This window comes from Lutra lutra, chromosome 7, assembly GCF_902655055.1.
Source record: "Lutra lutra chromosome 7, mLutLut1.2, whole genome shotgun sequence".
NCBI lineage: Eukaryota > Metazoa > Chordata > Mammalia > Carnivora > Mustelidae > Lutra > Lutra lutra.
The window spans coordinates 37,249,055-37,265,871 of NC_062284.1; the positions used below are offsets into that span (position 1 = coordinate 37,249,055).

At 36.1% G+C, this 16,817-nt stretch overlaps 1 protein-coding gene across 5 annotated transcripts in view; it reads right to left on the reverse strand.

Annotated features, from left to right (window-relative positions):
* NEDD4 (NEDD4 E3 ubiquitin protein ligase) overlaps positions 1–16,817 on the reverse strand; it is a 129,369-nt gene that overhangs the window by 31,316 nt on the left and 81,236 nt on the right. For all 5 annotated transcript variants that reach the window (XM_047735900.1, XM_047735898.1, XM_047735899.1 and 2 more), the window contains 3 exons: positions 8,737–8,787; positions 6,969–7,030; positions 3,980–4,082 (listed from right to left, as the gene is read on the reverse strand). In XM_047735900.1, the coding sequence (XP_047591856.1) occupies positions 3,980–4,082; positions 6,969–7,030; positions 8,737–8,787 (216 nt within the window). The remainder of the gene's footprint in view (positions 1–3,979; positions 4,083–6,968; positions 7,031–8,736; positions 8,788–16,817) is intronic.

A 16,817-nucleotide genomic window follows, 5' to 3' on the forward strand; every position in this document is an offset into this window, starting at 1 on the left:
AAAAACTATCAAATCAAAGTGGGGAAAAAAATGACAAAATGGGAAAAATATTTGGTACCATAATAACAGGCAAAAAAGTAATGTAATATAATGTAATATATACAGACTTTCTTTTGAGGAACTGGGTGGGGATCCAGTGCTGAAGGATTGTTGTATGTGCCAGCCAGTTGATGCCTTAGAAGGTGGAAGAGAATTCTTTTATGTTGGAAGGTTAACTCTGAAAAGAGAGGGTCAGGGAGAAGAGCTGGAAAGGAAGAGAATATTTCTAGCAGCCTGGAGAACAGGACAGCGGTTTCTGCAGCAAGGCTGATGTCTCTGGCTGGTCTGGTGGGAGGGTTATCAGTTATCAGTTTTAGACTGAGGCAGGACAGAAGGTGAGGTCGGTGGAGGGGGGAAGGGTGAGGGAAAAGATAAAGAATTCTGGAAAAAGGAATCTGGATGGGAAGTAAATTCACTCCCTTTCTTTCTTACTCTTATTTTTTTTCCTTTTTACAAACTTTTCTACAGAACTGACATCTCTTTAATTTTGCTTTCTTTTATTGCTCTATTTCTCTCCTTTTCCTGTATCCTCTTACTTTCTCTATCCAGCCATGTTTACCTTCCTTCTCTCTCTCCTTTCCATTCCTTTAAATGATCATAATGTAGGATCTACATACTTAAAAATTAGTCTTGTGTATATTAAATCAAATGTTATTTCTCTGGTCTCGATTTTAAAAGTATGTGAGTTGAATTTTTATATTCCACTCTCCTGAAAAACGGTCAAGTTTTTAAAACTATGGTCATTGATAATTTTTCTGTAGATTAGTAAAATTTATTAGTAAGAGGGTCCTTACTACTGCTGTAAAGGATTATAAAAATGGTTAGAGCTAGGAAAATGGTACCACAAGACTATTTCTTTAAAATCTTCTTAAAAATTTCTCTCTTAAAGGTCTCCTTGGTGAATGCATGCTATCTAGGTAAACTTGAGAAGGGTAAAAACTAATTTAATTAGAGGCCTAATTTTTAAAAACCTGTTTCAAGTTCTGGAAAGTATAGTTGTACTTTTGAATATTGCTTAGGAAAACTGAGCTTTCATTTTTTTAATAGAATGCCTCCCTATGAGACATATATCAGCTAATATTCTTCACAAAATAATTTTCTAAGTATCGATGAATGTTATTTAATTTCTAACTTGTAGTATGCAAGTGCCAACAACTTAATGGAGTCAAAGAGGAACAGAAAGAAAGCATTCAGAGCTACAATACACATTAATGGTAGTCTTACAAAATATATACAACTAAATCTAAAGTTGCAAAGGGTACAAAAATCAAATGTTAAATAATAACTTATGATAGGGGCTCCTGGGTGGCTCAGTGGGTTAAAGCCTCTGCCTTCGGCTCAGGTCATGATCCCAGGGTCCTGGGATCGAGCCCCGCATCAGGCTCTCTGCTCAGCAGGAAGCCTGCTTCCCCTTCTCTCTCTCTCTGCCTGCCTCTCTGCCTACTTGTGATCTCTGTCAAATAAATAAATAAAATCTTAAAAAAAAATAAATAACTTATGATAGCCAGACTTTGACATACTAAGAAATACAGGTTGCCTCTGAGTGAGTCTCTTTTGGAAATGACAATTATTTTCTTTAAAGAGTAGGGTTTTATATATTCAGTTACAAACTGGATGTCAAAGACAAGACTTCTCTGGTCATTAGCTACACTGAAGATAAAAAGCATAGATTCATGTGTTTGCACTCCTAGGGCCTTTCATAAGTAAACTCCTACATGCTTACAACTACTAAAATTATAAGCTGCATTCTGAGGGAATGCAAACATTGAGACCTGAGACCACAAAATGAAGTGAAGCAACTCTACCCACAAAAACTAAACTGTGAATGAGGTACCTATAACATGTGTGTGGGGGCAAAACTTGGAGCAGGTTCCTAAATAATGAAATACTGTTAACTTTTTTTTTAGTTACTAAAGAATTTTCTTTCTTTATGGCAGGCATCCTTCATTTCAAACAGAATTCCATTATGCAAGATACCCTGTGCACCAAAATGCCAGGCGGAGAAACTTCGACCCATAAATATCTAAAATTTTTTAAAAGCGATTATTATATGATAAAGCAGAAATCAGACAAAAACAACAAAAAAAGAAAATATAATCAAATAAGCAAATATAGACTTAAGAAAGGATAATACCACGGTTTCTGATTGCCAAACTAAGGGCTAACTATATTCTGTGATTTTAAAAAAAAGTTCTTTCCTTCTATTATGTATTTCCCCATAAAGTGTTGGGTCGGTGGCTCCGGGAATGCAGGAGGAACAATAGAAATGACCCCCGGGGCTGCCATCTTCCAGTCCCCTCCCCCCCTTCCTCAACCCTTGACTCTCCCACTAAAAGGATGTATGCCCAGGTCATGTCTCCACAGGTAACCTGATACCTATGCAGGAAACAGAAGTATCAGGACTCCCCACCCCATATCCTCCAATCACCAAATACCCTACCATATATGGATGTGAGCCCATGCCCTGCCTTGGCCCCATAAAAGATCCCCACCAACCCCCTCCCAGTGCAACTTCCCTGACTCCGCTTTCCAGAGTCGTGGAACCTCGCCCGAGGGTGCCCACTTCCTCCCTGTGTGACTTTCCTGGCTCCCCTTCTCCTGAGTCCTGAAACTTTGCTGGAGGGCGCCTTTAATAAATCTTGCCTTGTGCCTACCTCGCCTGGTGTCGTGTTTATCTCACCTATAAAACCTTACATAAAGTAAAATCTTAATAGTGCATATAAGAAATTCCTAGAGGGGCACCTGGATGGCTCAGTCAGTTAAGCATCCGACTCTTGATCTCAGCTCAGGTCTTGATCTCAGGGTTGAGTTCAAGCCCTGTGTTGGAACTTACTTAACAAATTCCCAGAAAGCTCTGTTGCAAAAGCATGGCTTGTTCTCAAGCTTTCTTTCTCAAAGATATGGGTGTGTGAGGTATTGCCCAGTGCTGGGGGAGGTCCCTCACCTTTACAGTTCTTCTGGAAGCTTAATCAGACCCTCAACCAAAGAGGCTTGACTGTTGAAGAAGGCACACACAAGAAAACTCTTCAAAGCTAATTAGTGCCAATATACCGTGTGCTTTCAGTAAATGTTGCTTCAGCGGGAATGTCAAGAGGCAGGTGTTTTAGGGTCCCCTTTTCAAATCACGAATTTTTCTGCCAGAAGAAAACCCTAAGAGGTCCTCTGGTACAGTACTGTCATTCTACAAAAGAAGAGCCTGCAGTTCAGAGACCTTCAACAATTCACACTGTCACTTGGCTCACTAGTAGCAGTGCTTGGGACAAGAATTCCAGCTTCCAAATCCCCAACCAATTCTACTCCAAATACATGCTCTCTGCCTCTTTCTCCCTTACTCTTGATGCATGTAGCTCTGCCCAAATACTTGACTTGTCCCGTCATCCATGAAAATTGTTAAATTATATTTGTCCCAGATAAATATGGCATTTTATTAGATCACTTGCATTCTTTCCCTCCCCCATTCCCTCCTTTCCTCTGAGCCCATCCATCCTCACCCCAGCCATGAGAGGAAGAGTAGCCAGAATTACATTTCATAAAAGCGTTCCTAATTAGTAAAGTCTTCTCAAAATTTCCATATATTTAACTTACAAATAGTAAACTGTACTCTTACTTTATGGAGGAGAATAGAACATAGTTTCAGAAAACTCTAAAAAATCAGAAAGTTAATGACTTAATTATAATAAATGCTCTCATTTATAAACACTGTATTCTCTATTCGCTAACCTTTAAGAACACCATCAATAATGGCTATTCATTCTACAGAAATGTCCTTAAAAGGAAGAAATGTTTAATGGGTAAAATAAACAAATGTCCATGTAAATCATTTTTATTGCACACATTAACTGTATTGAATAAAGTTATTTTTTCTTAAAGTATAGTAAAATAAGAAATGAGATATTTTCTTTTCACCAAATATTGAACCAAATATTTTATAAGATCTCACCTCTAATTCCTCAGCCTGTTCTGTGTTATCTTCTTCTGAGCCACTGGTTTTAGGTAAATAAGTCATTTTTAATCTCAGATAACCTTTAACTCTTGATTTGTGACTGTAGAAAAGAAAATAATTATTCGTAAAACTTTAAGAAGAAAAGCATTCCATTAACAAGAGTTTACTGAATACCTACTAGCTACGAGAGGAGACCCAAAGACAAGCTCAAGGACAGAAGATATCGAGAGGCAAAGGAGTGAGTGGTGGAGAAAATGTAACAAATATAAATAAAAGTCATTCATTAAATAAGATACTAAGGAAGATGTGAGTGACAGATCAGGGAGAAGGTGAATGAGCAGTTGCATTTGAGTGAGTGCCAGCAGAATGGGGAGGATTTTGACCTGTGGCAGTGAAGGGAAAAGTATATGAGTAGAGAAAAGACTAAAAATGAGGAAACAGATGGGAAAGTAGGTGATCAATGAAAGAAATGGCAACCGTCGGCTTGGCTGGCCTATGGGATACACAAAGGAGGGAGGGATGACCCAGAGGATGAGGTCCATGTGAAACAAGAGAGCTGTCTATTTTACTTTGCACACAGTGTGAAGCCAGAAAATGTGGGAGATCAGGAGAGGCATTCTCCGAGATATGCTTTGGAGAGACTAATCTACTTAGACTGTAGAGGATGACAGAGGAGTAGAGTACAAGGCCTGCTGTCTTTCTTTGACAGCTGTTCAAATCTATCATACATTAATTTATCAACTCGATTTCTACAATGGATCTTGTATCACCTCTTTCAATAATGAGTTGTCCAAGCTAAAGGCTACTGTGTGTGATGTTAATACTGAAAATATTTTAAGTCTGTGTACTGCCCCCACCAATTCTACCATTCTACTTACTTAAGTCTTTCCTTGTCCTCACTTTCTATATAGATATTTTGGTGATTTTTATAGATATCAGCTATGTAACTCATTACCCCTTTCCTTCCTTGATTAAAAAAAAGTCCCATCTTTTATTGTTTATTTAAAAGCTACTCCCTTCCTCACCCCACCTAATCTCTTAGGTGTTCTTTGTACAGTTCTCATGAATTTGGAAACTGGATCTTTCCTGAGTGGTCAATAGCATCCCCAATGCTTATTTCTAAGGCCACTGATGTGGCTTGTGTCTCTATTTTTTAAGGGGGAGTGAACACTGACTTGTTGCCATAACAGATGGATACAGAAAACTTGCTCAGATAATGGTTTTTACAAGAGTTTCTCTATAATGGTATGTTCCAGGAGTTTTTTAAAAAGGTTTCATTTATTTATTTGAGTGAGATAAAGGGGGTGGGGGAGGAAGAATGGCAGGGAGGAGCAGAGGGAGAGAAACAAGGCTCCATGCTGAGCAGGGAGCCTGATGCAGAGCTCGCTCTCCGGACCCTGAGATCATCACCCCAGCCAAAATCCAGTCATCCACTTAACCAACCCAGGTGCCCCCACATCTTTTCAACTAAACAATAAGCCTGTGGGTTTGACTTAATGGGGCTCAGAAAATCCAAGAAAGCAGTACATTTTCTACTGATTTAAAGATTTTCTGCACTTGCAGTGAAATCCAGTGTAGATGAAAGATGTAAATTGTATTTTTTAAAGATAAAGATACTAGAAAGCATGTGACAAAATCAAAAGCAGGTTGCTAGGGAAATCAAATAAGAGAAGAAAATATTTATTTGTTCTTGGTATGCAGATACCACAAGCAGTCTAAAACTAAAGAAGGAAAAGAGATTTATATTCCAAGACTTCTACAGTTAAATATATAACATCTCTTGCAGAAACTAAATATTAAGAGAATACTGTCCCTTTTATTTTGCCTTAATAATTTATATTACAAAGAGTAATTACAAGTCTTTTTTTTTTTAAAGATTTTATTTTCATTTATTTGACAGAGATGACAAGTAGGCAGAGAGGCAGGCAGAGATAGGAGGAAGCAGGCTCCCCACTGAGCAGAGAGCCTGATGCGGGGCTCGATCCCAGAACCCTGGGATCATGACCTGAGCCGAAGGCAGAAGCTTTAACCCCCTGAGCCACACAGGTGCCCCAATTACATGTCTTTAAATGAAAAAATTTACTAAGGTCCCATAGTGTGTCTTTCAATTGTATTTTCTAGTTTTAAAAAAAGGCAAATATTGTTGTACAGATGAACAGATATACTTCCTTAATCTGACTGTGACTTTTTTGACAGTAAATCCATATGTGACTTCGCTAGATCTTATTTGACTATGTGGTACAAATGATCAAAAGGAGTTTTATTTACAATTTAAACTTAAAAATTTTAAATCAAATCAAATAATTCAGTTTAGGAAAATGGAATTATGAACATGGTATTTAGGTTTTAAATTCTTAGTCTTTGCTCATGATATTTTCTCTAAATGTTTCGGTTTTCTGAAATATTTTTTACTAATATATGCAAGATGTAGTTAGGTTTTTCTGAAATCGGTTTTGTGTACATCAAGTTGGATATTGCTCTTGGTGGAACTAATGTTTGTGATTTTTAAAAGGACAGTATGATAAAATTACATACACTTAAAGATAACAAATAAGACAATATAAACAAACAAATAAATGAAACAACGATAAAATGATAAACAATGATAAAAAATGATAAAATTACATATACTTTAAGATAACAAATAAAACAATATAAACAAATAAGTAAATAAAACAATAAATCAATCAAACAAATAAATAAAAACAAACAAATAAAACAGTAACAAAATTCCACCTTCTAGTCTGATAAATATTAGGGGACAAGTCTTTCCTAAGAAGTATGAAAAATACTTCCCTGTATTTTCAGAATTTTTTTGTGCTGTGCATATATTACTTTTTAATCAGAAATAACAGTAAAGCTTTTAAAAAATAATATTTAGAAGTAGCTTATTTACAAAGGTTTCAACTTTGAATTTCCAAAGAGGCTACTATAAGATATAATGAGATTTTAAAAATTAATATGTTATTATTTTATACTTACTGACCTTCTCGGGTGAAGAACAAAATCCTTAAATGTATACGGTCTCTCCATTCTTGGATTTTCTGTCTGGAATCAAACAGTGGGTTTTCAAGATATATCTATCAACACTAAAAACATGTACTTTTAAGGAATATGCATGAACTATGCTCTAAGCCATAACTGAAGTTAGAAGTGAGAAAATGTGGCTTTAGCTCATAAAATGGTTATAACGGGTAGCTTGACAGGGCTTCCACCTTCCTGCACCCTGGGACTTGCAGCAGCATCACACCTCAGTACCAAACAAGCTAAGAAGGAGCACTGAGGAGCCAATGGAGGTAAGAAGGGAAAACAAGGGAGATTGGTTAGCCATGTTGGTGCCCCAAAGGAATATGGAATCTGTACAGTGTCAGCAAGTGGGCGTGGTTAGAGCACACAGCCCATTCTAGGAAAACAAAAAAGTCAATGGCTTAGAAAGTGAGACTGGATTAAATATATTATCAAAAGCTTATGATCTCTGAAGACTAGGGAGAGCCAATAAATATCTGAAAAGACTGACACAGTAAAGAAGCATTACTTTTTCTTATCATGTTCAACAGCTCCCCTAACATAACAATAATAATAATAAAACAAAAAGTTCAACAGCCCTTTACTTTTAATGCTCTTTACTTCTCGCTTACATTTTGCATTAACTACCCATTCGGTCTTGGAATTCTTTTCCTTAAGTTCATGACATTGTTTGTTTGTTTTCTTTTTTTTTTTTTTAAGATTTTATTTATTTATTTGACAGAGAGAGATCACAAGTAGACAGAGAGGCAGGCAGAGAGAGAGAGAGAGAGAGAGAGGGAAGCAGGCTCCCTGCCGAGCAGAGAGCCCGATGCGGGACTCGATCCCAGGACCCTGAGATCATGACCTGAGCCGAAGGCAGTGGCTTAACCCACTGAGCCACCCAGGCGCCCCTGTTTGTTTGTTTTCTCCTGTTAATCCATGTCTGTCTTTTCTTCCAATTGACCCACACTGACCGAGGCTCAACGTCCGGCCTTTGAAGCTCTCATCTCGCTTACACGGACAGCCCATCATTCTCAGTGAGTCTGCCGTTACCTTGATGTGGTAACTCTCAATCCTTCCAGCCTTTTCCTCTACAATTGATTTTTTATATTTCTGTCGTCTGCCCACTTTAGGCTTCCATTTTTCCTATTTTCTGTTGAAATTCATTATGGCCAAAACCAAACTGATCTCTTTTCAAAACAAAATGGATTTTCCTCCTACCTTTTCTACTTGAGACACCTCGATGACTTCCCAAATTCAACCTGTATTATCATTACTTTCTGTTTATTTTTCTTCCTCAACCTCCATGTCAGAAACCTGGCCCAATAGTGTTTTGTTATGAAATGTTTCCTGAATCTTATCTTCCTTCATTGGTGTTATATGCTTGGTCCACATTCAGTTTCACGCACATATTGTTGGAAATGTCCTAGGTTCTTTCTGTGAGACTAAGCTGTCCCCATTCTACTTATTCAGCAGAATATTTCCAAACTGATTTTCCTCAGACATGCTTTCCTAACATTAACCAACCTCAGCAACTCTCTATTTCTTACTGTGGTTCAGATAAGGGAATCTTGGAAATAAAATTAAAATGGAAAATTGAGATGAGTTTTCAGAAAGTCATATGCTCAAGAAATAGCAGTATATATTTTACAAATAAAATATTTACATTTACTATATACTGTGCACCTGTATTTATTAGAAAAAAAAGAATAAACAAAAATATTAAAATCATGGATATCTATACCAACCGGTAATGGATAAAGAGGAACATCGACTTGACCTAGGAAATCATCTCTTGTCTACAAGAAAAAGAAGAAAAAATAAGATTAGTAATATGCTCAATGTATTTAGAAAAAAATTGATGAGGGATGCCTGGGTGGCTCAGTCGTTTAAGCATCTGCCTTCAGCTCAGGTCATGATACCAGGGTCCTGGGATTGAGTCCCACAATAGGCTCCCTGCTCAGCAAGGAGTGGAGCCACTTTCTCCCTCAGCCTATCGCCACCCGCCCCCGCTTGTGCTGCTTGCTCTCACACACTCTCTCTCTCTCTCTCTGACAAATAAATAAATAAATAAAATCTTTAAATAAAAAAGAAAAGAAAAAAATTGATGAGCTACTGCCATCATTCACAAAAAAATGTAGAAGTCTTTTTTTGTCGTTTAACCCTACGTGATATCAAAGGAAAATAAAAGGGAATATGGTGCAATTTGTGATAATGGCAGGAGAGTATTTTAGACTGATCCTTTTGCAGATAATAATTATATATTCTGAAAAAATATAAAAACTGTTTGAAAGCACTACAGAGTTACCACAAGCAAGTGGAAACTGAGGGGAGTTGATCTTTGAAAGAAGAAACTGTATTGTGTAGGATTCATATTTCTATGGCTTTTTACCTGATAGTAGTTCAGAGTACTTGACAGTTCATTCGGTGGTATGATTATTACTCAAGCAGAAATATGACATCTTATTCATTTGAGGAGTATGAAGACCTAGTTTGAGGTTAACACCCTAATTAGAAAGTGAGGGGGACAATCTCTGAAAGACAGAAGCCACAGAAGTCCCTCGAAATCTATACATAAACTCCACTCAAATTCTTAGCTGATCCCTGAACTGTATATATGAAAGCCAGCAGCTGGAACACTGAGCATAGATTTTAGTTGATGTTCACCTAAGGTCTTGAGATAGCATTTGGATTTCAGATAAGTTAACAAATTGCTAGAACAAAAGACAACTCTTCAGGGAAAGATGGTAAAATTTACTGTCTCAATCATCTACCAAACACACTGTCCAGTATATAATAAAAAGTTACTAAACGTATGAAGAAACAGAAAAATGTGATCCAGTATCATAAGAAAAAGTCATTAATAGAAATTGGCCACAATATAAGCTGGATCTTGGAATTAGCAGACAGAAAATAAAGTCATGGGACACCTGGGTGGCTCAGTCGGTTAAGCCGCTGCCTTCAGCTCAGGCCATGATCCCAGGGTCTTAGGACTGAGTCCCGCATTGGGTTCCTTGCTCTGCAGGGAGCCTGCTTCTCTCTCTGCCTCTGCCTGCCACTCTGCCTGCTTGTGCGGCACTCTCTCTCTCTCTCTCTCTCTGAGAAATAAATAAATAAATAAATAAATTCTTTAAAAAAAAAGAAAAGAAAGTCATAATGAATGAATGGAGGGGGAATTTCAGTAGTGAAATGGAAACTATAAAATTGAATCAAATGTACACTTTGAAATATATATAGGATTGAAAAATATAATATCTGAATTAAAGATCACTAGATGGGCTTAACATATGACTGGAGAAAAGTTCCACGAACTTTAAGATATACCAATAGAATTTATACAATGTGAAAAATAAAGAAGACTTCTGGAAAAATCTCATGCAGTCTGATATGTGTGTAACTGGAGTGCCAGAAAGAGAGGGGAGGGAAGAGAGGGGGAGGGAGGAAGAGAGAGACTAGGAGAAAAAAATATTGTTAGAAAAAAGTAGCCAGCTTCCCCAAACATTAACATCTTACATAACCATAGCACAATGATTAAAATCAGGAATAATATTTTTTAGAGGAAATAGTAACACTTTCATATATTTAACCTTTTATTCTTAAGTTTTTAGTTAAAAATAAAAATCTATGTACATAACAGTGTCTGTCATCTATAACATTTATCAAAGTATTTAAAGTAACTTATGAAAAACCTTGTCCCTCCAATCCAAGTTCCCAGAGTGAAGCAGGGTTAACTGTTCAATAAACTTCTTTCAGATGTTTTCCTACATGTATCTATCTACATACCTTTTTAAAATTAAGGTGTAATAAACATACAACATTATATTACTTTCAGTTATACAACATAGTGAATCACTATTTGTATATATTGCAAATAAGCACTACATAAGTTTACTTAACATCTATTACCATACATTTTTTTTCTCTTATGATGGAACTTACAAGACTTGCTCTCTTAGCAGCTTTAAAATATACAATACAGTATTATTTATAGTTGCCATGGTGTACATTACACTCTCATGACTAATTTATCTTATAACTGTAAGTTTATACCTTTTGACTCCCTTTACCCATTTCACTCACCTCCACCCCCTTCCTCTGGAAACTACCAATTTGTTCTCTGTATCCAAGAGTTTGTTTTTTGTTTTTTAGATTCCACAAATAAGTGAAATCATATGGTATTTGTCTTTGTCTGACTTATTTCACTTAGCATAATACCCTCAGGGTTCATCCATGTTGTTGTAAATGGCAAAATTTCATTCCTTTTTTGCTGAATAATATTCCATATATATATATATTTTTTTTTTAAATCATATATACAGCTAAAACCATCTTCTTTATCTGTTCATCCACTGATGGACTCTTATGTTGTTTCCACAGCTTAGCTATTGTAAATAATGTTGCAGTGCAATGAAGGTACAGATATACTTTCAAGTTAGTGTTGTCATTTTCTTTGGAAAAATACCCAGCAGTGGAATTGCTGGATCATACGGTAATTTTGTTTTTAATTTTTTGAGGAACCTCCATACTGCTTTCCATATTGGTTGTACCAATTTACATTCCCATTAACAAAGCGCATGGGTTCCTTTCTCTACACACCCTCACCAGCACTTGTTATTTCTTGTCTTTTTGATATTAGCCATTCTGACAGGTGTGTGATGATATATGATGTGGTATTCATCTGCACTTCCTTGATGATGAATAGTGTTGAATATCTTTCCAAAGGGTCTGTTGGCCATACGTATGTTTTGTCTGGGAAAATGTCTGTTCAGATCCTCTGCTCATTTTTTGAATCAGATTGTTCATTTACTATTGAATTGTATGAAAAACCAGGAATGTTATTAGCTATTCTACAGACCTTATTCAAATCTCACCAATTATCCCACTAATTTTACTCCAGGATCCAATTCAGGATTGCACACTGCACTAAGTTATCATGTCTCCTTAATGTCCTTTAATCTGGAAAGTACCCTCAGTCTCTTTGTCTTTCATGTTTTTGACTCTTATGAAGAATAATGTCTAGTTATAGAATGTCCATCAATTTGGGTTCATGTAATATTTCTTCATGGTTGAATTTAGGTTATGCATTTTTTTTGCAAGAATACCATAAAAGTAATATTGGGACTTTTCTCAGTGCATCAGGTCAATAGTCAATAAACATTGGAATCTTATACATTATGGACAGTTAGGGACCACTAAATATTTAAGGACAGTCTGTAACATGAAAAACAGAGACTTAAATGCCCTCACCCCCCAAAAAAAAAAACCAAACAGAAAGAAGTGAGTCAGAGGAATCAGAATCATGTCAGACTACAGGAGAAATCCTTTAGAAAAACTATAATTAACATTCTCAGAGGTAAAAGATGAAGCATCTGTCAAACAGAATAGGAAGTTATGAAAAAAGAAGCACTTAGAGAACAAAAAAAGAGCTGTCAGGAATTAAAGATATAACCGAAATCAAAAGTTTGATATAGAGTTGGAAAATAGAGTTTAAAAAAATTCTCACAAAGTAGAACTAAAAGCCAAAAGAAAAGACTTATTCCCAAAATAAGGAAATTATAGGACAAATTTAAGTCCACATCTAAATAACAGGCATTCCAGAGAGAAAATAGAAAAGGGAAGAAATTATCTTCAAAGAAGCATTTTTTTTAAAACTTCCCTTAAATTCAAACAAATGAATTTTGAGAGTGAAAGGTCCCACTGAGTGTTAGGCAAAATCCATGAAAAAACATGCACAGTAAGGCATATCACAGTGACATTCCAGGGTATCAGATATAAAGAAATTCTAAGCTTTTAGAGCTGGAAAGACACAAACGGATTATACACAAAACTGAAAACAAGAGAATGTCTTTTAAATAATGGGAGAAAAATACTTCCTACATTGAATTTGATACCCAGCCAAAATATCTTCTTTAATAATGAAGATAAAATAAAGAGATTTTCAGACACTGGTGTTCTTAGTAAGGTAACAGAGGATATATTCCACCAAAATAAGGGTGTACATCAGAGTAAGGGAGGATGCAGGAGATTCAAGACAGGAGATGAGAAAAGAGGATCCCCCAAATGATGGGGAAGGGAACTTTCAGAATAACAACAGTGTAAGATCTATAGAAAAAATAGTGCATACTGGAGCTGGAGGAGAGATGGCTATAAGAAGGATGCTTCCAGAACAGGAATACCAGATCTGTCTAATAGGATTTTGTTAGAATGAAATAAGATAATATACACACAGTGCTTTGCATAATACCCAGCTTGCAATAAACATTCAATAAATGTTAGTTGTTGTATTTGGAATGCTGGATTCTGTAATGAGGCCCCTGTTCCTCCTCCGATAAAACAGTCCGTAGACATTTCAAACAGGTTCATACAATGAAAGGAGCATGCCTGGAGACTGAAGCCTAGTAAATTAGCTTAGTTTAGGACTGTATTTCTATTTTAGAACTTGAGATGATAATTTCTGAAATGGACAAGTTAGCTTTTAATTATACCTTCAAGGCTGTTCTATGGTATGGTTCTTTTTTCCTGTTTTTATTGCAACTAGATGTCATACTCTGTAAATCCGATCTTTAAGAAGCTATAAATAGGTGAGAAAGTAAAATACAAGAAAATATAGTAAAATCCTAACCAGGATGACTGAGGAATAAGTTTTTTTGGTTAACTGAAAGATCTAATTAACTTAGTTTAGTATTTACCAGATTAAAAAATAAACCACTTTATTTTTCTTTTTGGCTTTGTCTTACTGAATAGCCTTGCCCTTAGTAAACTGAACAGAGAAAATATCTACCTGCTTGATAATTAATGATCTTTCAGGGCTTCAAAAACATGGTTGTGGTCAATCATCACTAGAGTCCACACAGATACTGAACAGGATTTCTCAACCTGGGCACTACTGACAATATGAGCCAGATAATTTTTTTGTTGTGGGGGTTGACCTAGCATTGAAGGATGTTAGCCAACATTCTTGGACTCTACCCACTAGATGTCAGCACCCCCCTCCACCAGCTGTGACAACCAAACATGACTCCTGCCATTGTCAAATGTCCCCTGGGTGGCTGTCCCAGGTTGAGAGCCACTGCTAAAGATATCGAACAGAATGTCTCCAACAGTGAGTAAAAGACCCTCCCTCTTCAAATAACACCTTTATTGAGATACAATTCCTATAATATACAATTTACCCACTTAAAGTATACAATCAATTTTAGAACACTTTTGTCATTCCAAAAAGAAAATACATACCTATTAGCTATCACTCCCTATTTCCACCCCCCCCCCTTAGCCCTAAGAAACCATCAGTCTACTTTCTGTCTCCATGGATTTGCCTATACTGGACACTTCATATAAAAGGAGTCACATAATCTATGATCCTTTATGACTGGCATCTTTCCCTTACAATAATGTTTTCAAAGTTCATTCACATGGTAGCAAGTATCACTACTTCATTCCCTTTTAAATTTGAATATTATATTTCATGGATATATCATATTATTTGTCTATTAATCAGCTGGTTGACATTTGGGTTGTTCCCATTTTTTGGCTATTATAAAAAATGCTGCTATGAACATTCAAGTACAAGTTTTGTGCTGACATGTTTTCATTTCTCTTGGGTATATACTTTGGGAATAAAATCGTTGGATCATGTGGTAACTCCGTTTAATCTTTTTAGGAACTGCCTATACTTTCCAAAGTAACTGTACCATTTTCTATTTCCACCACCACTGTATGAGGGCCCTGATTTCTCCATACCTTTAACAACACTTATTATTACCTAAGTTTTTGATACAGCTTTCTTAGTCGGTATGAAGTAGTATCTAATTGGTTCTTTCTGCATTTCTCTGATGGCCAATGACATTGGACATCTTCCCATGTACTTACTGCGCTCCTTATTTCTCAAAATCTCTTAACTTAGAAATCTTCCCTACCGATTCAGTGTCCATTGCAGAAGCAGTGCCTGTCCCTGTGGAACAGAAAGAAACCATCTCGTTCCATATATTGCTCCGTGTTCCTTGTTCGCTGATTGCATTTTGTGAACAAAAGCATAGAACAAAAATTCCACTTAATGAAAATTTCCTTGTCTCAAATAATTTTGGTATGGAAAAACACCTTTTAAAAACTTCTTGCAAGTCATCTTCCTTCATCAAAATAAGTGATCTGAAATGAGTTTCTTAACTCCTACTTAAATGAAAAGGTCCCGAAGAACTATATTTCTAATATTAGAAAAATGAATAAATTTTCCAAACTAAAAATCAATATACATGGTCTGAGGAGATGGAGAATATGAAACTGGGAATTATCCTGGAAAGTCTGGGACATATGGTTGCTATAAATATAGGACAATTAGGGGTTCTTTTTCCATTTACAAAGAAAAAGTAATAGTTTTGAATTCATTCCTATGAAGGCAAGTCAGTCTGTGATGTTCATTAATGTTTCTCTAGCCAACCAATTGTTCCAAATTCTGAATATCAAGCATTTCCTTGCAAGAGTTATTACCTATATTTGAACTGCATGCGGCTTACTTTATAAAGTAAATCTGCATTTAGTAAAATATAAGTAATTTTAAAACACCTGAAATCTGGGGTGCCTCGGTGGCTCAGTGGGTTAAAGCCTCTGCCTTTGGATCAGGTCATGATCTCAGGGTACTGGGATGGAGCCCTGCATCAGGCTCTCTGCTCAGCGGGGAGCCTGCTTCCTCCTCTCTATGCCTGCCTCTCCTCCTACTTGAGATCTGTGTCTGTCAAATAAATAAATAAAATCTTAAAAAAAAAAACCTTGAAATCTGAGTAAGAATTTAGAACAGCAGGTGATTTTAAACAGGACCATCTGTACTGGGCACAGCTCTGTCAGTAAATAATACTTTTTTTTATATTTCAAAGATACAAATTTCAGTTTCTTAAAACAATTTTTAGAATATAAAAAAAGAAAAATCCAAATCGCTCTTTTTGCAAAACTTCAATTAGAACTATAGACGGCTCTAAGTTTAGAAGGACAGACTATTATTAACTTTGATAAGGCTGCATAGCAGTTGAATTTCTGCTTTAAGAGAACCCAATGTTACAAAAAATCAGAAATTTAAAAACAAAGTGTCATAGCTTTGAAGAATACTGAATACTTGCCTTTAAAAAGTTTCCATTAAATTGGAGTTAGAAATAATTTCCCAGGGCAAATCTAATGTATGAAGCAAAATAATAAAGGAAGACTCACTTCCTTACAATCAAAGCCAAACAACATAGCCAAAGTTTCTTTTGCTGTAATAGCCAACTTTTACTTTCAATTATGTTTTTTAATCAGTGAAAATAAATTTTATACATGAATAAAAATAATTTTATACATAAATAACTTTATGTAAATATATCATAGTTTCAGTTTGCAGACTTAGCCATCAGCACTTTTTATTTTATTTTATTTTATTTTTTTTAAAGATTTTTATTTATTTATTTGACAGAGAGAGATCACAAGCAGGCAGAGAGGCAGGCAGAGAGACAGGAGGAAGCAGGCTCTCCGCTGAGCAGAGAGCCCGATGCGGGACTCGATCCCAGGACTCCGAGATCATGACCTGAGCCGAAGGCAGCGGCCTAACCCACTGAGCCACCCAGGCGCCCAGCACTTTTTTTTTTTTTTTTAAATCAAGCTGATCTTTTAAAGTAATTTTAAGACAAAGGTAAAGCATGCAGAGGATACCAAATTAAAAGGAAAAGGGTTCTCAGCCTCCAACTATCTAATTCTACCCTCTGTCTTTCCAAGAGTCAGTAGTTGCTATTTTTGTGTGTTTGGTGTGTTTGGGTCTCAAACTATTCAGAGTTTTCTTTGACATACTGTTATGCATCTTGCTTTTTTT